The following is a 27,066-nucleotide window of genomic DNA, read 5'->3' on the forward strand; positions in this document are numbered from 1 at the left end:
AAATAAAAAAAACAAATAACGATGATTTGAATTGTTCCAGGTTATAGGGGACTGTTGTTACTGACGGACAGGTGTCTGCCAGGCACGTTAGAAAACCCTCGTCTCCATGGCAACGTCTCTGTCGCGTTCACTCATTTGCCGCTTTTCCACTAACGCAGGGGTAGGCAACCCAGAATGTTGAAAGAGCCATTCTGGACCCAAATAACAAAAATGTTCTCTGTTTGGAGAATACGGTAGTAGGAGGGGAACAGGGGGGGAGAGATTCTCTGCTTGCATCACGCAAGTGACGGTAGATCTACCAATCTATGTGATTGGTAGATTCCTTCAGCTCCCTACACAACGCTGTCAAGCACCATTCATACAAAACTCGGGGGCCGCACTAACAGTAAACTTTCATATTAAGGTGGAGGCCGCAAAATAACGTCTTTCAGGCCGCAATTGAAACCCCTGATCTAAAGTATATTTCTCCCGTCCAAAGGCAAAACCCAGTAACTCAATTTTGGTCAAAACTGAGCTGATAATAATTTTGGAGTGATATGCTTTACATTAGTGTATGCGATATTGTAATTTGTTCCGTAAGTAAGCTGTTACGCGCATGGCAGGACCTAGCAACGACCACATAACCGCGTAGATACAACAGAAAAACCTAGTATCTCAAGGGACCAATCAGAGCTTCTTTGTCAGTCGCCTTTTTGTCTTTAATGAGACATTTGCACGAATGGGGGCCGGCGGTCAACCTGATTTTGTGATATTATGGCCCGAGGGGATATTTGGAAGATTGGCCCAGGACGTTGCAAGCACCTTCATTAAATGTATTGTTCTTGATTCTTCCCCTTGCATACTCTTTTGGGCAGATAACTGTGGAGGTCAAAATAAAAACTGGACGCCCAATGTGCAAACGCAGAATGGGGCCCACCCGAGATTGTGATAAAATATCCGGAGAAAAGGCACACGTTCATGAGAGCAGATTCAATCCATGGCTCAATTGGCAAGAAAAATGAAAGCTCAAGAAAACATCTATACGTTTGATGACTTTGTAGATCTTTGTAAGACAGCATCAAGATAGATTGGTTTTCCTTTTGTTTTCTCAAAATCAGCTAGAAGTGAGTTACTAGGTTTTGCCTTTGGACGGGAGATTTGTGTTATTAAAAAGTAAATTTGACATATGTATGTGTATTTTGCGTGGTCTGACGTACTGCAACATCTCAATGCTTTGCAATATTGTTTAATGTCAGCAATTGTCTTCCAAGAAGATCCCCCTCATATTTGTTGGTGTTAACCGTGGTAAACTACTATAGTAGCTACAGCTGCCCCTGGGGTAGACTGATTGTTTTATGGGTGCCACCCCTGCAGAACAAGGTGCCAACCCTGTGGCATCCCTTTAAAAAAGTCTGGACACGCCACTGATGACGCGATAAATTGAATTATGTTTCTGTATAGGGGCTTCACGGTGGCAGAGGGGTTAGTGCGTCTGCCTCACAATAAGAAGTTCCTGCAGTCCTGGGTTCAAATCCAGGCTTGGGATCTTTCTGTGTGGAGTTTGCATGTTCTCCCCGTGAATGCGTGGGTTCCCTCCGGGTACTCCGGCTTCCTCCCACTTCCAAAGACATGCACCTGGGGATAGGTTGATTGGCAACACTAAATTGGCCCTAGTGTGTGAATGTGAGTGTGAATGTTGTCTGTCTATCTGTGTTGGCCCTGTGATGAGGTGGCGACTTGTCCAGGGTGTACCCCGCCTTCCGCCCGATTGTAGCTGAGATAGGCGCCAGCGCCCCCCGCGACCCCGAAAGGGAATAAGCGGTAGAAAATGGATGGATGGAGGGGTTTCTGTATAGTTTCTGTCTAAGTTATATGCAACTAAAACTATTTGACACTTGTTAATATATATTTTTTTTACTTCTGTAAATGACTTCACTAAAATACAAGAAAATATTAACCTCATGTGCTTATTGGAGGACATTTAGATGTTAACTGTCAAGTCACTCCTGCAAAAAACATCACAAAAGTCTTCCATGTGTTCCGCCTGGTCTGTGCTATAAAACCCATCATTTTGATTTGAAGCACAGACTTTACCTTCAGCATGGTCCAAAGACAGAGAGAATGCCCCCTTGTCAGAAGTCACCTGAGGGCAGTCAGACATCACACTGGGATCCTTTTCTATTTCACACAAAAATATATCAACAAGTGATTACAAGGTGTGTTTGTAAGAACAACCAACATTTTTTTATGAATCTACATTTATACAATGGAATCCGTTTAAGTTGATGCCTCGCAGACTGGCTGACGAGACATAAGGAACATGGGTAATATTAAACATTTTTTTAAACTTTTCCTCTATTTGAGCATATTTTGGGCCCGAGCAGCAAAAAGCTGCAAACACCCTGTTGTAATTTCATGTAAATTTCTTGTTATAAGATATGCTATAATCTTATCTGCTGCAGGAATTCTGTTGTTTGTATTGAAGACAATGACTAAGTTTACAAACATAAGAACGTCTTTCTTCTGGGGGTTAACAATATATATAAATGAATTTGATGCTTTATTGTGAAGCCTACTTTGCACTGAACAGGAAGTCACTATGTGTAGGTTGTTGTTTGACGCTGCTGAGCAATAATTAAGGTAATACTACAACAACACATGTTGACATAAACAAACCACTTTTCATGGAATTGACTCCTTTGGGTCTCACATTTTAAGCCAGTTGACCATGTCTGACAAAATTGACTTAAGTAGGCACTTTTTAGTCCATCCATCCATCCATCATCTTCCGCTTATCCGAGGTCGGGTCACGGGGGCAACAGCCTAAGCAGGGAAACCCAGACTTCCCTCTCCCCAGCCACTTCGTCTAGCTCTTCCCGGGGGATCCCGAGGCGTTCCCAGGCCAGCCGGGAGACATAGTCTTCCCAACGTGTCCTGGGTCTTCCCCGTGGCCTCCTACCGGTTGGACGTGCCCTAAACACCTCCCTAGGGAGGCGTTCGGGTGGCATCCTGACCAGATGCCCGAACCACCTCATCTGGTTCCTCTCGATGTGGAGGAGCAGCGGCTTTACTTTGAGTTCCTCCCAGATGGCAGAGCTTCTCACCCTATCTCTAAGCGAGAGCCCCGCCACACGGCGGAGGAAACTCATTTCGGTCGCTTGTACCCGTGATCTTATCCTTTCGGTCATGACCCAAAGCTCATGACCATAGGTGAGGATGGGAACGTAGATCGACCGGTAAATTGAGAGCTTTGCCTTCCGGCTCAGCTCCTTCTTCACCACAACGGATCGGTACAACGTCCGCATTACTGAAGACGCCGCACCGAAGCGGTGGTCCAGAATCGCTTCGATTCTGTACCACCGTCCGCCGCCTCAGGAAGGGGAAGCAGTGCACTATCAACACCGTGTATGGTGCGGATGGTGTTCTGCTGACCTCAACTGCGGATGTTGTGGATAGGTGGAAGGAATACTTCGAAGACCTCCTCAATCCCACCAACATGTCTTCCTATGAGGAAGCAGTGCCTGGGGAATCTGTGGTGGACTCTCCTATTTCTGGGGCTGAGGTCGCTGAGGTAGTTAAAAAGCTCCTCGGTGGCAAGGCCCCGGGGGTGGACGTGATCCGCCCGGAGTTCCTTAATGCTCTGGATGCTGTGGGGCACTTTTTAGTCATTAAAACTTAATTGATTGACTGAGATACAGTCAAAAAAATAAGTATTTGAACACCCTGCTATTTTGCAAGTTCTCCCACTTAAAAATCATGGAGGGGTCGGAAGTTTCCACGGTAGGTGCATGTCCATTGTATGAGAGCTAACCTAAAAAGAAAAATCCAGAAATCTAAATCCATGATTTTTTTAGCAATTTATTCGTGTGATACAGCTGTAAATAAGTGTTTGAACACCTGTCTATCAGCTAAAATTCTGACCCTCAAAGACCTGTTAGTCCGCCTTTAAAAGTCCTCTTCCACTCCACTGTATTATCCTGAATCAGACGCACCTGTGTTCGGTCATTAGCTACATAAAGACACCTGCCCACCCCATAATATCAGTAAGACCCAAACATTCAGCATGGCTAAGAGCAAAGAGCTGTCCAAAGACACCAAAGACAAAATTGTAGGCCCTTTGTAGCGCGTGAGAGCATGGCTAACTCCTGCCAAAGTGGTCGCCGCTGCCCAGCCACCCATGTGAAGTGAAGTGAAGTGAACTATATTTATATAGCGCTTTTCTCTAGTGACTCAAAGCGCTTTACATAGTGACACCCAATATCTAAGTTACATTTAAACCAGTGTGGGTGGCACTGGGAGCAGGTGGGTAAAGTGCCTTGCCCAAGGACACAACGGCAGTAACTAGGATGGGACAAGCGGGAATCGAACCTGCAACCCTCAAGTTGCTGACACGGCCACTCTACCAACTGAGCTATGCCGCCCCTCATGTGGGCATGAGCCTGTTGTCACTGTCCTCTTTTCCAAGCTCCCCCTGCAGTGATGGGTGGCTCCCTTGCAGCCACCACCGCACAAAACATCTTTGGCTGGAGTCCCTCCAGTGTGTCCTTTTATCACAATATTGGCAGTAATTTACGTAGCAGGGCTGGCGAGAGACTGCGTCAGCATTGGCATGTTGTGCTCCTAGCCTATGGGCCACGGTGAAGTCGTACGGCTGTAGCTCTTTAATCCAGCGTGCCAGCTGGTCTTCTGGCTCTTTGAAGGACATAAGCAAATGCAAGGGGGTGTGGTCGGTTCTGACTGTGAAATGAAGTCCGCCGAGGTAATCTTTAAAGTGACGGACAGCAGCGAATACCGCAAGTATCTCCCGCCGGGTCACGCAATAGCGCCTTTTGGCCTTGTTAAATGTCCTGTTATGGTTGGGGGGGTTGCCCACATATGCGGGTCCTCTCCAAGGTTTCTCATAGTCATCATTGTCGATGTCCCACTGGGGTGAGTTTTTCCTTGCCCTTATGTGGGCTCTACCGAGGATGTCGTTGTGGTTTGTGCAGACACTTGTGATTTAGGGCTTTATAAATAAACATTGATTGATTAATTGATTGAGTGTTCAAATACTTATTTTCAGCTGTATCACACGAATAAATTGTTTAAAAAAATCATAGATTGTGATGACTGGACTTTTCTTTTCAGGTTATCTGTCATATAGTGCAGTGGTCCCCAAGCTTTTTGTATCCGCGGACCGGTCAACGCTTAATAATTAGTCATGAAAAAGGGACGTTTTTGTCATGAAAAAGGGAGTTTTTTGTGGTTGGTGCACTATTTGTAAGTGTATATTGTGTTTTTTATGTTGATTTAATAAAAAAAAAAAAAATGTTTTTTTTTTTTTATAAAAAATTCTTCTGCGGCCCGGTACCGGGCCGTGGTCCGATTGGTACCGGGCCGCAGAATCATTTTTTATATCCCAAGAACACCATACCTACCATGAAGCATGGGGGTGGAATCATCATGCTTTGGGGCTGTTTTTCTGCTAAGGGGACAGGACGCGGCCCGGTGGTTGGGGACCACTGCTATAGTGGACATACACCTACAGTGAAAAGTTCAGACCCCTCCATGATTTCTAAGTGGGAGAACTTGCAAAATAGCAGGGTCTTCAAATACGTATTTTCTTCACTGTGGGCTCCAGCACCACCCGCGACCCGGAAAGGGACGAGAAGTAGGAAAATGGATGGATGGATGATTGACGTAGACAGGTTGTCAACATAAGCAAGACTGACTTAAATGGATTCCACTGTATACATATATTTGTTATTATATCGTGGCTCTAAATGGATTACAGAAAACCAATTGATCCACATCAGGAGCACCAAGTAACCTGTGAGTGTGATCCTGAGTGTAGCTGAGAGCTCAGTGGGGTTTTTGAAGGGAACAGTAATGGACTCGCTGGAACCAACTGGGCAAGAGAAGCTCAGAGGTTCTTCCCGGCTTGGCGTGAGACCCCGGCCAAACAACAACACGCACCATTGCTGCATCTACAGTAAAACCAGAGACATTATGGCGTACAGAAATACACACAATCGGAGGGGAAAGCCTTTAAATACAGCCAACATTCATGCGAATGAACACAAAATTAAATAATGTTCAAAACCACACAATGTCATTAAAACAGTAAGCAATGAATATGCGTTGTGTGTCTTTGTGAACACCTGAGGGCATGTGAAAGTTATCTGGGCTACATGGTCACCCTCTCCTATGGATGATGGAGTGAAGCGGACTTCCAGCTGAGTGGAAGAGTGGGGCTCCACAATAAACTGAAACAAACACAAAATTACACACATGAAGTTGTCATACAGACAATAAGATTCCAAAAAAGCAGCAAAATAATGCACTGATACGATTTGTGAAACTTACTGTACTACACCTCAGTCATTATGAGTGAAATAACTTTAAAAATAAATATTGAAATCCTGCTATGATGAACATAAATAGTGAGGATTATTTGGTTTAGGAATTAGAATTATAAACATGAATTTTAAAATTAAGTGTGGGGGTTAGGCGTTAGGGCAGTGGTTCTTAACCTAGGTTCGATCGAACCCTAGGGGTTCGGTGACTCATCGTGTAAATGAAAACTTCTCCCTATCGGCGTATTACGGATACGGCAACAGCAGAAATAATTTGTTGTGAGTTTATGCACTGTGTTGGGTTTGTTGTTTCAACAAAGTGATGTTCATGCACGGTTCATTTTGTGCACCAGTAAAAAAAACATGGTAACACTTTGGTATGGGGAACATATTCACCATTAATTAGTTGCTTATTAATGTGCAAATTAGTAACATATTGGCTCTTAACTATTCATTATTAAGTACGTATTAATGCCTTATTATAACCTTAACTCTCTAACCCTGGCCCTAACCCTCTAACACTAACCCTAACCAAATAACTCTAAATTGAGTCTTTGTTACTTAGAATTAGGGCTGCAACAACTAATCGATTAAATCAATTAAAATTGATTATAAAAATAGTTGGCGATTAATTTAGTCATCGATTTGTTGGATCTATGCTATGCGCATGCGCAGAGGCTACTTTTTTAATTTATTTAAAAAAAAATATATATATATATTTTTTTAAATAAACCTTTATTTACAAACGGCAACATTTACAAAAAGCTGAGAAACAATAATCAAAATAAGTATGGTGCCAGTATGCTGTGTTTCAATAAAATACTGGAAAGGATAGAAATGTAGTTTGTCTCTTTTATCCGATTATTAATCGGTTAATCGAAGTAATAATCGACAGATTAATTAATTATCAAATTAGTTGATAGTTGCAGCCCTACTTAGAATGTTCCCCTGGTGTCCAAAAAACTCAAAATTAAGTCTTTGTTACTTAGAATATGTTCCCCATACTAAAGTGTCACCAAAAACATATACCGTATTTTTCGGACTATAAGTCGCTCCGGCCAAACTATGGAAAAAAACCTCGACTTATAGTCTGAAAAATACGGTGACTGTCTTAAATTTGAAAAAAACATTTCAATTGTATTTTTCACTAAAGAACGGTTTGGTGAATGCTCATATGAAACGGGTGGGGTTCGGTACCTCCAACAAGGTTAAGAAGCACTGAGTTAGGGTTAAGTATGTCTGTGTGTATTCTCAGTCATTGAGGTCGTCATAGTCAGTAAACGTTGATAGAAGGCCACCAGACTCTTCTTGTTGAAAGGTTGCTAAAGGTTGGGTTTAGGCATACTGATTTTACATTTGAGCTCGGGTACAAATACACCTTGTGTTGGATCAGGGTTGTCCAAAGTGTGTTTTTTTACGCTCAGCATACTCTTGAAATAAAAAAGAATCATTCTGAATGAGTAAAAAACACATTGCAAAGTAGAGGAGATCCACAATCGAGGAGAAAATCAACTCAGCGGAAGAGCGGTGGAAGGCAAGAGCGATGGAGATAAGATCACAGGTAGCCTGGACAAGGAGGGAAGTCATAAATAGGATGTTGGCACGGGCAGACATTTGAAGACTAGTCATTCCAGATTTCCTTCTGAAGATTTTGACACCCTATTTACTAGGGGTGTGGGAAAAAATCGATTCAAATTTGAATAGCGATTCACCGTTGTGCGATTCAGAATCGATTCTCATTTTAAAAAAATAGATTTTTTTATTTTATTTTATCTTTTTTTTTTTATCAATACAACAAAACAATACACAGCAATACCATAACAATGCAATCCAATTCCAAAACCAAACCTGACCCAGTAACACTCAGAACTGCAATAAACAGAGCAATTGAGAGGAGACACAAACATGACACAGAACAAACCAAAAGTATTGAAACAAAAATTAATATTATCAACAACAGTATCAATATTAGTTAGAATTTCAGCATAGCAGTGATTAAAAATCCCTCATTGACGTTATCATTAGACATTTATAAAAATAAAAAGAACAAAAGTGTCACAGTGGCTTACACTTGCATCGCATCTCATAAGCTTGACAACACACTGTGTCCAATGTTTTCACAAAGATAAAATAAGTCATATTTTTGGTTTGTTTAATAGTTAAAACAAATTAACATTATTGCCATCAGTTGATAAAACATTGTCCTTTACAATTATAAAAGCTTTTTACAAAAATCTACTACTCTGCTTGCATGTCAGCAGACTGGGGTAGATCCTGCTGAAATCCTATGTCTTGAATGAATACAGAATCCTTTTAAATCGGGAAAAAATCATTTTTGAAACGAGAATGGTGTTGAATTGAAAAAAAAAATCGATTTTGAATCGTATCGTGGGACACCCAAAGATTCGCAGCCCTACTATCTACCCATGTGAACCTGCACAGGCACGAGAGACGAACTAATGTACAAACCCCGTCTCCATATGAGTTGGGAAATTGTGTTAGATGTAAATATAAACGGAATACAATGATTTGCACATCCTTTTCAACCCATATTCAATTGAATGCACTACAAAGACAAGATATTTGATGTTCAAACTCATAAACTTTGTTTTATTTTGCAAATAATATTTAAATTAGAATTTCATGGCTGCAACATGTGCCAAAGTAGTTGGGAAAGGGCATGTTCACCACTGTGTTACATCACCTTTTCTTTATAACAACCCTCAATAAACGTTTGGGAACTGAGGAAACTAATTGTTTAACCTTTGAAAGTGGAATTCTTTCTCGTTCTTGTTTTATGTAGAGCTTTAGTCATTCAACACACTTATTAGCAACCAAAAGTTGCGAACTTTATCGTCGATGTTCTCTACTAAATCCTTTCAGCAAAAATATGGCAATATTGCGAAATGATCAAGTATGACACATAGAATGGACCTGCTATCCCCGTTTGAATAAGAAAATCTCATTTCAGTAGGCCTTTAAAGATGTATATTTGGGTTTCACTCTGTAGAGCGTTTTGAGTCTCGAAAAAAAAAAGCATTATATAAATATAATTCTCTTCATGTTTTTATTCTTCAAAGTATGGACATCTGTGTTGGATCAATTGTCAGAGATGATTCTGACTAGGACCCAAGGGTGCATTTATTTGACAACTCTTATAACACATTAAATATTTCTGTAGGCTTATAGGTTTAGAATTTGATGTGGATAAGTTATTACAATCTGTTAAGGTCACATACAGGAAGAGACCATATGTGTCATTGCAGCTTAAAGAAAAAAAAAAAGGAATCGAATAGCGTCAGATATTTTTTTTCAAATTTGGACACAAATCAATAACAGTTAAGATAATAAATCTTGTTTTGATTTCAGTTTTTGCTGTGTGGACAGACTGAATTGGAATCCATGGAGAAACTGAAAAGCATTCAGCATTTGTGTGCATGACTCTTTTTTTTTTTTTAGTGCTTGACTATCTCAGCATTTGCAAGATGATTAAACACCAACCATAGACCATTGACAAGTAAACACAGGGTTTAGATCAGGATGAGAAAAAAAAACATGCTTACAGTATTTCCTGAGGACATTTCCAGAGTATAGTTCCTGGGGTTACTGTTGTCTACAATCAGCTCCACCTTGTCTGCTGTTGGGTTGACCACGGGGATGTACTGTTGGGTCCATCTGAGGCACACAACAATCACTTTTTATATACACCTAGAACAGGGGTCGGGAACCTTTTTGGCTGAGAGAGCCATTTAAGCCAAATATTTTAAAATGTATTTCCGTGAGAGCCATATAATATTTTTAAGGAAATGTCTGCATTTTTAAGTAAAACCAACATTTATAGACTATCCATCCATCCATTTTCTACCGCTTATTATAATAGGTCAGAAACTCGCACGGCAGCAGTAGTGACGACCCCAAGGAGCAGGAACCAGGAGAGCGAGGAGCAGGTAAGATGCTTTTAATATCATCGACAGAGGAGAATGAAGCAGTCTTGCATGTACAGTTCTAAACAATAGACAATCGAACCCTGAAGAGCGCGTGAGACAAGCATGAATAGAAGCATGTTGATTGGTAGCAGGTGTGGACCAGCTGCCAATCAACAGCAGGTGAGGGAAGAAAAACAGCGCCCAGTGGGACAAGCAGGAAATGGAAACAAAATAAGAGCACTGATGGGAAGTAAATACAAAACAAAGAAGCACAAATAGAAATGAAGTGACAGATCTTCACATCATAAGTCTGTTATTCTTTTTAATAACATTGTTATTCGGAAGCTCACCGATGAGAAATAAAATTCTTCTTACCATTAATGCGACTTCTTGAACAAGTGCGGTGGAAAACAGATGGATGAGAATGTTTTATATTTTGATCGTTATTTTTTAACACTGTGATTACCAGCGGAATTATTCATTACTTATCATGTTAAGCAATGTCAGCTAAGATTTATATAAGAGCCAGGAACAGTCATCAAAAGAACCACATCTGGCTCCCGAGCCATAGGTTCCCTACCCCTGACCTAGAAGCTACAATTCCCTTAAAAATGCATGTGAATGCTGAGAGATGTTATAAAGCAAATAATAGCAAAGCAAAGCTCGAGGCAGCATACAGTACATCGGAATGTACAAGTACTTATAAGTGGCCGTGCGCAACCCGAGGGTCCCTGGTTCAAATCCCACCTAGTACCAACTTCGTCACGTCCGTTGTGTCCTGAGCAAGACACTTCACCCTTGCTCCTGATGGGTGCTGGTTGGCGCCTTGCATGGCAGCTCCCTCCATCAGTGTGTGAATGTGTGTGTGAATGGGTAAATGTGGAAGTAGTGTCAAAGCGCTTTGAGTACCTTGAAGGTAGAAAAACGCTATACAAGTACAACCCATTTATCATTTATTTATTTATGATGAAGAAATTTAATTTTCTGCTCTAAACCAACTATTAAGATTTTTTAAAAAGACTGAAAGAACCTAATGTGTCCAGATGACCAAAATGTTTTTCATCAAATTATTTTGTTTTTTGTTCCTGAAACTGAATCTGGCAGTCATTTACCGTAACATCAATTAGGTTTTGAGTAAATGGTAGATCACAAATTGTACTTTGAATGCCCCTTTTCCATTGCCAGACTCCATATGTCGCCCCCTCTTGGACTGTGTTCTTTAGCCCATTTCCCCGCATACACACTGTGGATAAAGGCAGGTCAAACAAATATTTTCATTATGTGATTGCATGTTTTTGTTCCCCTGGTCCATGATTACTTCAAAGCTGAATATTATGAGCCAAATATAAAACTTAAAATATATATACCCGTATTTCCTTGAATTGTCGCCGGGCATATAGTATGCGCCTGCCTTGAATTACTGCCGGGTCAAACTCGCTTCACAAAAATAATTAGCGCATTGTCACGCCAAAATTCTTATAAAAACCTTCCCCCCCCCATTTACTTCCAGGGTCATGATTAATACAGACGTTTTGTTAATGCTATATTATGAAAATATAACGCTATATTATAAAAATACAGACGTTTTGTTTACGCTATATTATAAAAAAATTAAAAAACAATTTACAAACACAAGCTATGGGATGACGCATTTACTTCCGGGGTCACGGTTCCTCTTATGTCATCCCATAGCTTGTGTTTGTAAATTGTTTTTTAAATTTTTTTATAATATAGCGTTAACAAAATGTCTGTATTAATCATGACGCCGTAAGTAAATGGGGGGGGGGTTTGTAGGGAGAAGAAATTTGGCGTGACGGATTGTAGCTGAGATAGGCGCCAGTCGCGGAATAAGCGGTAGAAAATGGATGGATGGATGGCATGCTTAGTATTACCGCCGGGTCAAACTCGTGACGTCACGAGTGACACTTCCCCTGTCATCCTTTTCAAAATGGAGGAGGCTGATTTCAATACCAGTAATTTGAAATCGCGTAAAGGGAAGAAGATTAAGAGCTATTCAGTAGGATTTAAGGTCCAAGCTATTGAATACTGGTATGCTAAAAACAACAGTAAGCAGCAATGTTTTATTAATATACCGTAGCTGCGTGTGTCAAATATGAGTCATTAAATGACTCCCGCCTCCTGGTGGTAAAGGGCGCTATTGATCCTTCTTGCGACTACTCGGCTGCAGAAGAAGTGACAACGAGTGACGTGATATGTGCTGGGAACGGATTTGAAGCAGGGGGTGCACGACGGACCTTTAAGGATGTAACACCACTACTCCTATGCTGGCTATGTAAACATCCATTTTCTACCGCTTATACCCTTTTGGGGTCGCGGGGGGCGCTGGTGCCTATCTCAGCTACAATTGGGCGGAAGGCGGGGTACACCCTGGACAAGTCGCCACCTCATTGCAGGGCCAACACAGATAGACAACATTCACATTCACGGTGGAAGAGGGGTTAGTGCGTCTGCCTCACAATACGAAGTTCCTGCAGTCCTGGGTTCAAATCCAGGCTCGGGATCTTTCTGTGTGGAGTTTGCCATGTAAACAACCGGGCTGAAATAAAGCATGTTCCAGTGCTAAATACCCAGTGTATTATTTATACAATAACACTTCATGGTGGCAGCGGTGGGATAAAGAGATCACCCACGGAGCAGAACGGGAGGGGGAGTTGTCCGAAGGTAATTCTGTCGTCGACCGCACGTGAGGAGCCGAGCTAACTGATAGCAGCGGTCTGATAACATTTTTCTAAACTGGACTTTCAATCAAAGCAGGAGGTAACAAAGGAAGATCTCCATCGAGACAGAGAGACTTTTAAAACTGAAGAAAGATAAGGAAGACTTCTATAAACAAGTTATCGATGCTTTTGATCAGAAGGAGCTGGCATGGACTTCATTTATAAGTAAAGGTAAGACCATAATAACGTTTTTTTTTATTAAATGTGCTTTTCATGATGGTATCCTTACATCACACTCCAATTTTTACTGCATGCCTTTGGTAAATGCCGGAGTGAGAAGAGGTTTTAAAATAATTAGCGCATGCTTACCTTTAACGCATGCCTTTGGTAAGCGCTGGAGTGAGAAGAGGTTTTAAATCAATTAACGCCCCAGCGGCAATTCAAGGAAATACGGTAAATACATATATATTAATATCAACATACACACCATACCCTGTGTTTCTTTATCTTTAGTGTCTGCCTGTATCTTATTCAGAATTTCAAGACATTTTAGTACTTGTTATTAATTTTTCTTAAACTATGTATATATTACCACCCTTGTAAAGCTTCCGGAAATGTGAATTCCTCTTGAAGATGAATGATCAATCTATGTTCTTTCAGCATTTTCTCTAGCACAATTCAACTCAACTCAAGGTATTTCCTTAGGGACGGCGTGGCGCAATGGGAGAGTGGCCGTGCGCAACCCGAGGGTCCCTGGTTCAAACCCCACCTAGTACCAACTACGTCACGTCCGTTGTGTCCTGAGCAAGACACTTCACCCTTGCTCCTGATGGGTGCTGGTTGGCGCCTTGCATGGCAGCTCCCTCCATCAGTGTGTGAATGTGTGTGTGAATGGGTAAATGTGGAAGTAGTGTCAAAGCGCTTTGTGTACCTTGAAGGTAGAAAAGCGCTATACAAGTACAACCCATTTAAGGTATATGTCCAGAAATAAAACACCAGTAGAGGAGGAAGCAAATTAGAATACTAGCAGCTTACCTTCTTTTTCTCCATTTTTGAGTGCTTCCACGAGCAATTCCATATTTACGATATGAGTACTATTAAGCTCCATAATGTAGCCACTGGTGTGTCTACTCCAAGCCAAAGTGGCGAAAAAGCCTCAACGTAACTCACGTCACTGTATTTGCAAAATGTGCCATGTTGATGTCAAATACACTGGAACCACAACTAACATAACTAATTTGAAATGACGACGTGGAATCAGTGTCGACCGGGTTCATTTGAATCATGATGCGTCGTGATCAGTAAGTAAATTCATGTCTAATCCAATCGCCAAATGGTGTCTTACATGTATCGGATCGTAGGTTATAATTTAAGATGTTTATGGTATCAGAGATGCCGATCACTAGTGTGCATAATACCTCAGCATTCAGCCAACCATGGTGAACAATTGCATGCAATATGCAGCGTGGTTGTGTGTGTTTGTGTTGCTACCTACTTGCCCAGCTCACAGCAAGCCTGTGGTAGAGTGACGACTGGCGAAGGAATGCTAAACAAGTCCAGTTGATACCAAAACTCTGCACCTTGCTCGGGCTGAAACACCACGCTGGAAAAAGAAGAAACACCAAAGCAGTGACTATAGAATAAATATAATGCCTGTTAAAAGGAATTCTCTTGTCAAGTTATAATTTGCAAATTTGTTGCAATCCAGAGATACAAAGATCACGCACTCAAGAGTAAAACAATAATTAAACAATTAAGAGTTCAAATCAATCACAAAGTGTGTTTGTGTTTGTGTGTGTGTGTGCGCCATACTTGAGACCTCCGATTTCGGGAGGTGGGGGTCGGGGGCGTGGTTAAGAGGGGATGAGTATATTTACAGCTATCCATCCATCCATTCCCTACCGCTTATTCCCTTTGGGAACGCGGGGGGCGCTGGTGCCTAACTCAGCTACAATCGGGCGGAAGGCGGTGTACACCCTGGACAAGACGACACCTCATCGCAGTATGTGTAGAAATCTTTATTTATAATTGAATCATTTGTTTGTCTTTCAACAACTTTTTAGTTATTTTTATATATATTTTTCCAAATAGTTCAAGAAAGACCACCACGAATGAACAATATTTTGCACTGTTATACAATTTAATAAATCAGAAACTTATGACATAACTCATATGTATTTTACTTCATCTTTTTTTTTTTTCAACCAAAAATGCTTTGCATTTTAGGGGGTACTTGAATTAAAAACATTTTCACAGGGGGTACATATCTGAAAAAAGGTTGAGAACCCCATCCATCCATTTTCTACCGCTTATTCCCTTTCGGGGTCGCGGGGGGTGCTGGAACCTATCTCAGCTACAATCGGGCGGAAGGCAGGGTACACCCTGGACAAGTCGCCACCTCATCGCAGGGCCAACACAGATAGACAGACAACATTCACACTCACATTCACACCAATTTAGTGTTGCCAATCAACCTATCCCCAGGTGCATGTCTTTGGAAGTGGGAGGAAGCCGGAGTACCCGGAGGGAACCCACGCATTCACGGGGAGAACATGCAAACTCCACACAGAAAGATCCCGAGCCTGGATTTGAACCCAGGACTGCAGGAACTTCGTATTGTGAGGCAGACGCACTAACCCCTCTCCCACCGTGAAGCCCAGGTTGAGAACCACTGCTCTAAAAGCCGTAGATGTTATTGTCACATAAGCATGTACAGTAGATGGCAGTATTGTCCTGTTTAAGAGTGTCACAACATTGCTGTTTAATTACGGTAGACGAAAACGTGACTGCTGTTGTTGTGTGTTGTTGCCACGCTGGGAGGATGTTAATGAGACTGCCTAACAATAAACCCACATAGGAAACCAAGAACTCCCCCTCGATCATTCTACTGTTATAACGTCATTGGGCAGGCACTCTGTTTATATTGTGGGAAAGCGGACGTGGAAACAGGCTGTCGACACTTCACTCGGGGTCCGCTTGGAGTTGGAGCTGGAGGGGGCGTGGCCTCCAGCTCCGCCTGAATTTCGGGAGATTTTCGGGAGAAAATTTGTCCCGGGAGGTTTTCGGGAGAGGCACTGAATTTTGTGAGTCTCCCGGAAAATCCGGGAGGGTTGGCAAGTATGGTGTGTGCGTGCGTGTGAATGTGTTGAGTGTGTGTGTTGTGAGAGAGTTGACTGCATGAGCGATACATTGGCTCCTTGAGTATGCGACGTTAGCGGTCAGCTAACCATGGATGTCGATATAAATGTGTTCCTCTCTAATGCTATTTTAGTACTGTATTTTTCAGTGTGTTTTTTTCTATTTAAAATATGTTTTGTACAAAACTCATTCAATTTGACAGTGAGGAAACACCACAACATCGTTTCAGAGACAAAGGGGAAGAGTAATTGTGATCTGCTGATGGATCTTAGATGAAAAAAAATTCTGACCTGCCTCTGCTCTTCCCCATTTTTCCAGGAGAAAACATGACTTTGTAGGCGATGGTCTCCTGCGGTGGAACCGAAGCCCAGTTAGCTCCATGCAAGTCGTCTCCTTCCAGGTCTACACTCAGCATGAGCAGTTCTCCCCCAGGGTTAGTGATTGGGATCTCTATGGCAACTGAGCTCTGGGAGTGTATAACATTGCAAAATAAAACTTTGGACTTGCGGTGGAAATATAGGATAGCAGTTTGTTCAGCTTACTTGAACAGTGCATTGCACTGTAAAGGTGCTCACAGGCGCTGCAGGTTCACAAAATATTTCCAGAGTGTAGAACACCTCATAACGTCCAACTAAATTCCCTGGAATGCAGATGGACATTTACAAGATATTGTGAAAAAAAAAAACAATTACAAAAGTTTAAAATGTTTACCCGTGTCACCGTCTGTCTCAGCTTTGTCATCAGTCTCAATGAATGATACACAACCTGGAAAAACAGTTTTACAATGACTTCTTCACTGTCTTAACCCAGAATAATCCAGACACATTTTTGGTTCAAGGAAAAAAGTAATAAACAGTACTTTGAATGGAAGCAAAAAAACATATTCCTTGAAAATCAATGAGAAAAACTTAAAGTGGTTTAATCAGAATTTTTTTTTGACAGGAGCAAAGACGTCCCCCAGCCATTTTAAGGAAAAAATGCCCAAAAAATGTTTTTCTTAAATGTTTTTTTATGAATTAATTAAATATTTTGTAGCGCCAAGAAGAAGTGCACACAAAGTCTGACGCTCTTTTTTTTTAATTTTTTTTATTGAGAAACCTAAGCTAACACAGCTCAAGCCAACACGTATTTCATTCCTCCCACAAGCACGTCTATCCTCGTCCCTCATTTCCGCAACCACTTAAAGCTTCCTCTTTGGACAATCATCTTAAAGGGGTGGTACATTCACGACCATGGGAACTGTAAATATCATCCACTCAAAAACACAGCATCAACCCCAGCAGGTCGTTACACTATTCCCCCGTTGAAAGTCCCTCGAGGGGGACAACAAAAAGGCTGCATCAGTCTCCGGGTTCTTAGCATGAATTGATTAACGTGGACCCCGTCTTAAACAAGTTGAAAAACTTATTCGGGTGTTACCATTTAGTGGTCAATTGTACGGAATATATACTGAACTGTGCAATCTACTAATAAAAGTATCAATTGTCGGAGTAGCAGTGTTTTTCCCTGCCTGGGGAAGAAATCACAGGAAGTATGACATCTTGTGAAGGCCAGGACGAGGTCCCCAGGATCAAACAACAAGACTCTTTAGTCCCTGGGCTAAGGTCCAATCTCCCCGATAACTCCACTCCTAGTCCTGCAAAGGTGCCCCTATCCCGATACGGTGCTTGCTGGTTGCAGTGGAGGACAACTTTTCTGCCACGGGGTGGGAGTTGGACCCAGTACACAATTTCCCTGAGTCTTTCAAACACTGTGCAAGGGCCCATCCAGTCACTGGGCATCTTTTTCCGTTGGGGGCTGTACACACACACCAACTCTTCAGCTGTGAAATGTTTTCCTTTTTTGTGCACGTCATAATTCCGCAGCCGGTTCCTAGCGAATTCAGGGGATGACTCCAGCCGGTCTTGTAGTCTCTTGGCGTACCAGCTGGCACATCCGGGGGTCTACCAATCATCATTTCAGTGGGCAGACGGATTTCTCAGCCCAGCATTAAAAGGGCCGGGGAGGAAGAAGTGGACTCTTGAACAACTGACCTGTATGCCATCAGCACGAGGGGAACATGGCAATCCCAGACCCGCTGACGTTTAGCCGTGACAATTGCCGACTGTTGTCCCAAAGTGCGGTTAAATCTTTCCACAAGCCCGTCACTCTGTGTTTGCAGGGGTGTGGTCCAGGTCTTCCCGAGATCCAAGTTTCTCACACAACGTTGCAAAACACATTGAATCAAGGTTTCTGCCTTGATCGATGTGCATTATCCCTGGAACACCGAACCTGCGGAACATTCCTTCCAACAGCGTGTCTGCAATAGTTTCAGCTTCTTGGTCGGGCAGGCTGTATGCTTGTAAAATAGTCCATTACTGTGAGGATGTAGCGGTTACAATCTTTCCGTGCGAGGAAAGGGCCCAAGGACATCTATCCCCACACTCTCCGTAGGAGTTGCTTGTGGATTTGCTGTAGCTGTGCATGTGATCTGTCTGCAGGGCCCTTCATTGCCATGAAGCTGTCACAATGCTCACAATAGTCAACAACTTCTCTTCTGTGTTGACCCCAATAAAAGGCTTGGCGGAGGCGGCTTAGGGTCTTGTAGGTACCAATGTGCCCAGACCCCGGGCCCCATACTCCACTTGTAGGACCGACTCTCAAAGTTTATGGCACCATAAACGGTCTCCCCTGTTGCTGGTTCTCTCCAGCCTCTTTGTAGCGCACCATCAGACGGATGCAGGGTTTCGAACATTGACCAGAGGCCCTTTGTAGCGCGTGAGAGCATTGCTAAATCCTGCCAAAGTGGTCGCCGCTGCCCAGCCACCCGTGTGGGCATGAGCCTGATGTCACTGTCCTCCTCTTTTCCAAGTTCCCATTGCAGTGATGGGTGGCTGCATCTGTCCATTGGTTGGCTCCCTTGCATCCACCACTGCACAAAACATCTTTGGCTGGAGTCCCTCCAGTGTGTCCTTTTATCACAATATTGGCAGTAATTTACGTAGCAGGGCCGGCAAGAGTGTGTGTCAGCTTTGGCATGTTGTGCTCCTAGCCTATGGGCCACGGTGAAGTCGTACGGCTGGTGTTCTTGGGATGCAACTCAGTATTCTTCTTCCTCCAAACACGACGAGTTGAGTTTATACCAAAAAGTTCTATTTTGGTTTCATCTGACCACATGACATTCTCCCAATCCTCTGCTGTATCATCCATGTGTCCATTTTGGTATAAACTCAACTCGTCGTGTTTGGAGGAAGAAGAATACTGAGTTGCATCCCAAGAACACCACACCTACTGTGAAGCATGGGGGTGTAAACATCATGCTTTGGGGCTGTTTTTCTGTTAAGGGGACAGGACGATTGATCCGTGTTAAGGAAAGAATGAATGGGGCCATGTATCGTGAGATTTTGAGCCAAAACCTCCTTCCATCAGTGAGAGCTTTGAATGGTTGACCAAATACTTATTTTCCACCATAATTTACAAATAAATTCTTTAAAATTCCTACAATGTGAATTCCTGAATTTTTTTTTCACATTTTGTCTCTCACAGTTGAAGTATTAAGTGGGAGAACTTGCACAATCGGTGGCTGACTAAATACATTTTTGCCCCACTGTGTATATATATATATATATATATATATATATATATATATATATAATAAATACTTGAACTCCAGTGTTCATTTATTTACACATACACACATACTGAATATCTCATTTCAGTAGCCTTTAAAGGCCTACTGAAATGAGATTTTCTTATTTAAAATCTCATTTCTTATTTAAAATCTCATTTCTTATTTAAAATCTCATTTCAAAAGGCCTTTAAAAGGCCTACTGAAATGAGATTTTCTTATTTAAACGTGGATAGCAGGTCCATTCTATGTGTCATACTTGATCATTTCGCGATATTGCCATATTTTTGCTGAAAGGATTTAGAAGAGAACATCGACGATAAAGTTCGCAACTTTTGGTCGCTAATAAAAAAGCCTTGCCTGTACCGGAAGTAGCAGACGATGTGCGTGTGACGTCACAGGTTGTGGAGCTCCTCACATCCTCACATTGTTTACAATCATGGCCACCAGCAGCGAGAGCGATTTGGACCGAGAAAGCGACGATTTCCCCATTAATTTGAGCGAGGATGAAAGATTTGTGGATGACGATAGTGAGAGTGAAAGACTACAAAATGTATGATAAAAAAAAAAGGGCGAGGGCAGGGGGAGCGATTCAGATGTTATTAGACACATTTACTAGGATAATTCTGGAAAATCCCTTATCTGCTTATTGTGTTACTAGTGTTTTAGTGAGATTATATGGTACCTGAAAGTCGGAGGGGTGTGGCCACGGGTGTGGTGACCGCCAGTGTCTCTGAGGGAAGCCACCCAGCTGCAGGACGCAAGCTCCGCTCATAACTACTGTAAGAGCCGACATATTACCACAATTTTCTCACCAAAACCTGCCGGTTGACATGTGGTAGAGAACCATGTTCGCTTGACCGCTCTGTTCCATACTAAAGCTTCACCTTCGGTAATTTTTAACAAGGAAACACCGGCTGTGTTTGTGTTGCTAAAGGCAGCTGCAATACACCGCTTCCCACCTCCATATTTCTTCTTTGACTTCTCCATTATTAATTGAACAAATTGCAAAAGATTCAGCAACACAGATGTCCAGAATGCTGTGCAATTATGCGATTAAAGCAGACTACTTATAGCTTGGAATCGGGCTGGAAAAAATGTCCGCTACAGCTGCGACGTTTTCAACAGGACACTTCGCGGGAAATTTAAAATTGCAATTTAGTAAACTAAACCGGCCGTATTGGCATGTGTTGCAATGTTAATATTTCATCATTGATATATAAACTATCAGACTGCGTGCTCGGTAGTAGTGGGTTTCAGTAGGCCTTTAAAATTAGCTTCAATGGGGAATACATTTTTAACAGAAATGTGGTTTAAAATTGAATCTTACTAAAATCTACTAAGAAAGGCAAAAAATACCTGATAGCTGTCCTCGTTTCCGAGGGGACACAGCCATGATGTACACACTGCTTTGACCAGGTTTAACCTCCAGGGATGAATTGCCACTTATAATTGCAATGTCTGTTACTACCTGCGCACACAGACCACACACAAACACTTTTGTAATTACGCTTAATTGTGTGTGTGGAAGCGTTTTGCTTGTGCACTCAACTGATAGCAATATTGCTCACCTGAAGTGTCTGTTTCGTTTGACTGTAGTTGGGGATGCTCAGTTGTGTCTCGGTGGTCTTTCCCACGGGGCAGTGTAGTACCACATGATCCACAGGCAGGGGGCGCTCACCCACTCCACGTAGAGTAAACACTTGCTGGATCCCGTTATGTTCATTATGGAAGGACAGCTTGCCCTGCCAAAGACAATAAAAAAAACGTACTAATATCAGTGTGTTTGACAGAGATTTAATTGAATTTCAATTCATTTCTGTGCAGTTTGAACAACTTAAAGTTACGTCATGTACTAGATCACATCAACAAAACCTTGTTAAAGGGCAAACCTTTTGACTGATTTCGACATAACGCAAATCAAAACAAAAAGCTAGCCAATGCACATTTGCATATTTACTTGTGACTTTGTCCACAGTCAAACAAATGAATGACTATAAAGAACGTTTCAACCTGTTGCAGCTTGGTTTTCCACTATTTGTGCACATTGTGATTTAGATTCTGGTGTTGTCATATTTGATTATACTCTTATCCAATAGAGCTGCAAATCTTTCTTCTGGTGACTAACAATAAAATCAAATAAAGACTAAAATGACACATTATTAAAAAGTGTAAATGGAGTAAATCTATTTAAATGACGTGGTGGGGTCTTAGGAATCTCTGATATCGCAGCTGTTAAGTGTATTAATGTTTCAGCTGTTTAGTTTTATTTCTGGGATGCTTCACAGGCGTCTTTCGCTGGGGGAAGCGATCCAGTGTGACTCGAGTTATATTCTGTCGCGTCTATGCGTCCATGATTGTTAGTTTTGCCCGCCTCTGCTTGGACATAATGTACACACTAGGGGTGTCGAAAAAAATCGACTCGAATTAGAATCGCGATTCTTATGTTGTGCGATTCAGAATCGATACTCTATTTTTTTTTTTTAATCGATTTTAAAAAAATATACATTTTTTAATCAACCTAACAAAACAATACACAGCAATACCATAACAATGCAATCCAATTCCAAAACCAAACCTGACCCAGCAACACTCAGAACTGCAATAAACAGAGCAATTGAGAGGAGACACAAACACGACACAGAACAAACCAAAAGTAGTGAAACAACAGTATCAATATTAGTTATAATTTCAGCATAGCAGTGATTAAAACTCCCTCATTGACATTATCATTAGACATTTATAAAAATAAAAAGAACAATAGTGTCACAGAGGCTTACACTTGCATCGCATCTCATAAGCTTGACAACACACAGTCCAATATTTTCACAAAGATAAAATAAGTCATATTTTTGGTTCGTTTAATAGTTAAAACAAATGTACATCATTGCAATCAGTTGATAAAACATTGTCCTTTACAATTATAAAAGCTTTTTACAAAAATCTACTACTCTGCTTGCATGTCAGCAGACTGGGGTAGATCCTGCTGAAATCCTATGTATTGAATGAATAGAGCATCCTTTTAAATCGGGAAAAAAATAGTTTTTGAATCAAAAATCGTGTTGAATTGAAAAAAAATCGATTTTGAATCAAATCGTGACCCCAAGAATCGACATTGAATGAAATCGTGGGACACCCAAAGATTTGGAGCCCTAGTACACACCATGCGTTGGCTGTCATTAACCTTAAGTGAGTTGAGTTACTCTGTATTTTTTTTACTCTGCTAAATCTAAAAATAAAACTGGATGCCCACAACTTACATTTTGGATGTTTTGAGTGCTTTCAAAAGCTAGATAGATATAAAATGTTTTGTGTAATCTCTGTCATCTCTTTTTTTTTTTTCTCTACAAAATGCCAAAAATAACAACTGATACATAATTTTTTGCCAGGGATAGATTCAAGTAGACAAGTTCACAATCCTTTTGAAAGACATGATGGATGTTTTTTTTTTTTTTTTAATGCATTGTAACTCATAAATAAAAAGTCTTCTTACAGCGGAGCCAATAGGAGGTCCTCTATTATGCCCATCAAACACTCAAAAAACACCAACAATTTTAAATATACACCTTGTGATTTGAATATTAATCAAGTACTAGTTATATGGTTATGGTTACTCTCCCAACAGCGGCCGTGCCAGCAACCTGAGGGTTCCTGGTTCAATCCCCACTTTCTACCAACCATGTCACGTCCGTTTTGTCCTTAAACAAGACATTTCACCCTTGCTCCTGATGGGTCGTGATTAGGGCCTTGCATGGCAGCTCCCGCCATCAGTGTGTGAATGTGTGTGTGAATGGGTGAATGTGGAAATAGTGTCAAAACTCATTGAGTACCTTGAAGGTAGAAAAACGCTATACAAGTATAACCCATTTACCATTTATTTTAGGCTCTAACACGGACAAACTATTTAGAGCAGCGCAGCGATCACAACATTGCGTGCCGACATTGACATCGAGTGGTAAGCTGCTTCCTTGCTAGTGGAAGTTTATTGTAAATCATAAATCATGCCTCTCACCCGAATAATAGAAGGATGAGTATGTAATCCGACAAGTTGTTACACTTTGACAGCCAATTTAGACCCGAGAACGCTTGGTTCCTACCCCCTATTCTTCGCGAAGATTGCGAGTAATTTTTTCCATCCAAAGGAAAATATGACAAGATTCTATCAATTGGCATCCAAAAGACAGACATACTTGCCAACCTTGAGACCTCCGATTTCGGGAGGTGGGGGGCGTGGTCAGGGGTTGGGCGAGGGGCGTGGTTGTGGGCGTGGTTAAGAGGGGAGGAGTATATCCATCCATCGATTTTCCTACCACTTATTCCCTTTGGGGTGGCGGGGGGCGCCGGTGCCTATCTCAGCTACAATCGGGCGGAAGGCGGGGTAAACCCTGGACAAATTGCCACCTCATCGCAGTATGTGTAGAAATCTTTATTTTTTTAATTGAATCACTTGTTTATTTTTCAACAACTTTTGAGTTATTTTTATATCTTTTTTTCCAAATAGCTCAAGAAAGACCACTACAAATGAGCAATATTTTGCACTGTTATACAATTTAATAAATCAGAAACTGATGACATAGTGTTGTATTTTACTTTTTTATCTTTTCTTTTTTTTCTACCAAAAATGCATTGCTCTGATCAGGGGGTACTTGAATTTAAAAAATGTTCATAGGGGGTACCTCTCTGAAAAAAGGTTGAGAACCACTGCTCTAAAAGCCGTAGATGTTATTGTCACATATGCATGCACAGTAGATGGCAGTATTGTCCTGTTTAAGAGTGTCACAACATTGCTGTTTACGGCAGACGAACTGCTTTACGGTAGACAAAAACGTGACTGCTGTTGTTGTGTGTTGTTGCCGCGCTGGGAGGACGTTAATGAGACTGCCTAACAATAAACCCACATAACAAACCAAAAACTCGCCCTCGATCATTCTACAGTTATAACGTCATTGGGCAGGCACTCTGTTTATATTGTGGGAAAGCGGACGTAAAAACAGGCTGTAGACACGTCACTCAGGTCTGCATGGAGCTGAAGGGGGCGTGGCCTCCAGCTCCGCCTGAATTTCGGGAGATTTTCGAGAGAAAATTTGTCTCGGGAGCTTTTCGGGAGAGGCGCTGAATTTCAGGAGTCTCCAGGAAAATTTGGGAGGGTTGGCAAGTATGATAACAGCAGACATTGCAGAGTAAGTGATATTTAATCATGTTTGTTGGCTCTCATAAAGTTGGCAGTGAGTAATAATCAGTGATGTTGTTAAAAAAAATGGAATGTTGATGCATTTTTTAAAATAAAAACATTGCGTATACTTAAAATTTGAAAAATACATAAATAATAAATATCTTAATTTAAATTTGCCTGTTACTACATCACATATATAGATGCAGCATGTATATAACAACTTAATGGGTTAGGATTTTTTAAGGAATAGTGTGACTTTCTTATGCTCCATTGTAAGCAAACTTTTGATCACATGTATTAATCATTTAGAATGCCTAAAAATACAAAAACATGTGTTCTTGTCTTACACAAGGATTGTGAATGACAGCCAACATTTATTTTTGTAATTGAAGTTCCCCTTTAAAAGCATGTATGCCACTGGATGTCACACTTCTGTCTTATTGTGTGCATGCTAAGATTAGATGAAAACAATACATTTTGTACCTTTTAAGTGTTTTCTCACAGCCTGAAGCAGACTGGGAGGAGCTCCTACCTCCTTTGGGTGAGAGCTTGACTTAATGTCTAATTAAGTACGTCCACCTAGCTGTGAAGTATCAGTCGCAGCCAGACTGCAAAAACCCCACGGAGGGATGGATATAAAACGGTGTGCAAGCTCACGCCAAAATGCATGAACCTTTTGATCCGATGCTTTGGCATTGTTTAAAACGTGTATCCAACTCTGTAACATCACTAACGAAAAATCAATATAGGCCACTTTTAAAATACTGTGGGGTCATTTGGGGTGTGGTCCTAGATAGTCTTTGAGTTTGAACAGAAGCCTGCTTTTAAATAACAGGTGAAACTATCAGGTGTGATTGGTTCAATGCCCTAAAATGTACATTACCTGGCCAAGAATGAGGGTATTCTCAGTGATAAAAACTAAGTTGACAACTATGACTAATATTGACATATATTGTCAAATATTCAAGTAATAGTAATATGAAGAACACGGTGGACCAGAACTTTTAGCTTCCTCCTGGGGTCTCGCTGGGGTCCGATGTCACTAGACTTTGTGTGCAGCAATACAGGATATGGGAAGTGGATTAAGCTCTGCTTCTTCCTACTCCCTTTCAGAAATCAAATTATAAACTGTGAACAGGCTTGGTGATGAGCACTGCCTGGTTTCCTCCAAACATGATACCTGGCATTGATGCCAAAGAGTTCAATCTTTGTCTCATTAGACAAAATAATTTTCAGGTGTATTTTGGCAAACTTTTACGACGGAATGGCTTCCGTCTGGCCACTCTACCATACAGTGATGGATTGCTGCAGGGATGGTTGTCCTTCTGGAAGGTTCTACTCTCTCCACAGAGGAAGGCTGATGCTAGGACAGAGGGACCAATGGGTTCTTGGTCACCTCCCTGACTAGATTAAAATTAAAGCAGTGGAAGAGTGGCCGTGCGCAACCCGAGGGACCCTGGTTCAATCCCCACCTAGTACCAACCTCGTCACGTCTGTTGTGTCCTGAGCAAGACACTTCACCCTTGCTCCTGAAGGCTGCTGGTTAGCGCCTTGCATGGCAGCTCCCTTCATCAGTGTGTGAATGTGTGTGTGAATGGGTAAATGTGGAAGTAGTGTCAAAGCACTTTGAGTACCTTGAAGGTAGAAAAGCGCTATACAAGTACAACCCATTTATCATTTATCAATGTACAGAGACATCCCGGATGAAAACCTATGCTTCCCATCCAATCTGATGAAGCTTGAGAGGTGCTGCAAAGACAAAATGGGTGAAACTGCCCAAAGATAGGTATGCCAAGTTTGTGGCGTCTTGTTTAAAAAGACTTAGGGTATTGTGTGTAGAATTTTGAGGGAAAAACGAATAAGACTGTAACATAAGAAAATGTTGAAAAAGTGAAGCCCTGTGAATACTTTCCGGATGTCGACAAACAGTTTGAACTGTATTTACAAGAAAATTAAAGACTGGCAAAGGAGCGGACATAAAAAAGAAACAAAGAAACAAGAATCAAACATTACCAGGACGATGCATTGTGAAGAAGGATGAAATGTCAGAGGGTAAGATGTTTTTGTCCCAGCTGGTACAGTCAAAACCTTGGGGCCATGGAAGTCTTTTGCACACAAGTCAACCTGAAGGGTCCAGTCTTGGAGCGTCTCGTTGTGCTGCAATGGATCCATCGTCATGATAACACTCTTTGACATTTTATACGATCTACTCATGCAAATGCAGGGTTAC

The 27,066-nt window shown here is 41.6% G+C and overlaps 1 protein-coding gene across 1 annotated transcript in view; it reads right to left on the reverse strand.

Annotated features, from left to right (window-relative positions):
* LOC133554616 (cilia- and flagella-associated protein 47-like) overlaps positions 1-27,066 on the reverse strand; it is a 163,171-nt gene that overhangs the window by 29,454 nt on the left and 106,651 nt on the right. The window contains exons 51-61 of the mRNA XM_061903567.1: positions 26,850-26,993; positions 21,235-21,408; positions 21,023-21,134; positions 16,768-16,821; positions 16,599-16,696; positions 16,347-16,522; positions 14,414-14,521; positions 9,878-9,989; positions 6,120-6,224; positions 5,789-5,945; positions 2,074-2,157 (exon numbers count right to left, since the gene is read on the reverse strand). Of these exons, the coding sequence (XP_061759551.1) occupies positions 2,074-2,157; positions 5,789-5,945; positions 6,120-6,224; positions 9,878-9,989; positions 14,414-14,521; positions 16,347-16,522; positions 16,599-16,696; positions 16,768-16,821; positions 21,023-21,134; positions 21,235-21,408; positions 26,850-26,993 (1,324 nt within the window). The remainder of the gene's footprint in view (positions 1-2,073; positions 2,158-5,788; positions 5,946-6,119; positions 6,225-9,877; positions 9,990-14,413; positions 14,522-16,346; positions 16,523-16,598; positions 16,697-16,767; positions 16,822-21,022; positions 21,135-21,234; positions 21,409-26,849; positions 26,994-27,066) is intronic.

Source organism: Nerophis ophidion, linkage group LG06 (assembly GCF_033978795.1).
Source record: "Nerophis ophidion isolate RoL-2023_Sa linkage group LG06, RoL_Noph_v1.0, whole genome shotgun sequence".
NCBI classification, from domain to species: domain Eukaryota; kingdom Metazoa; phylum Chordata; class Actinopteri; order Syngnathiformes; family Syngnathidae; genus Nerophis; species Nerophis ophidion.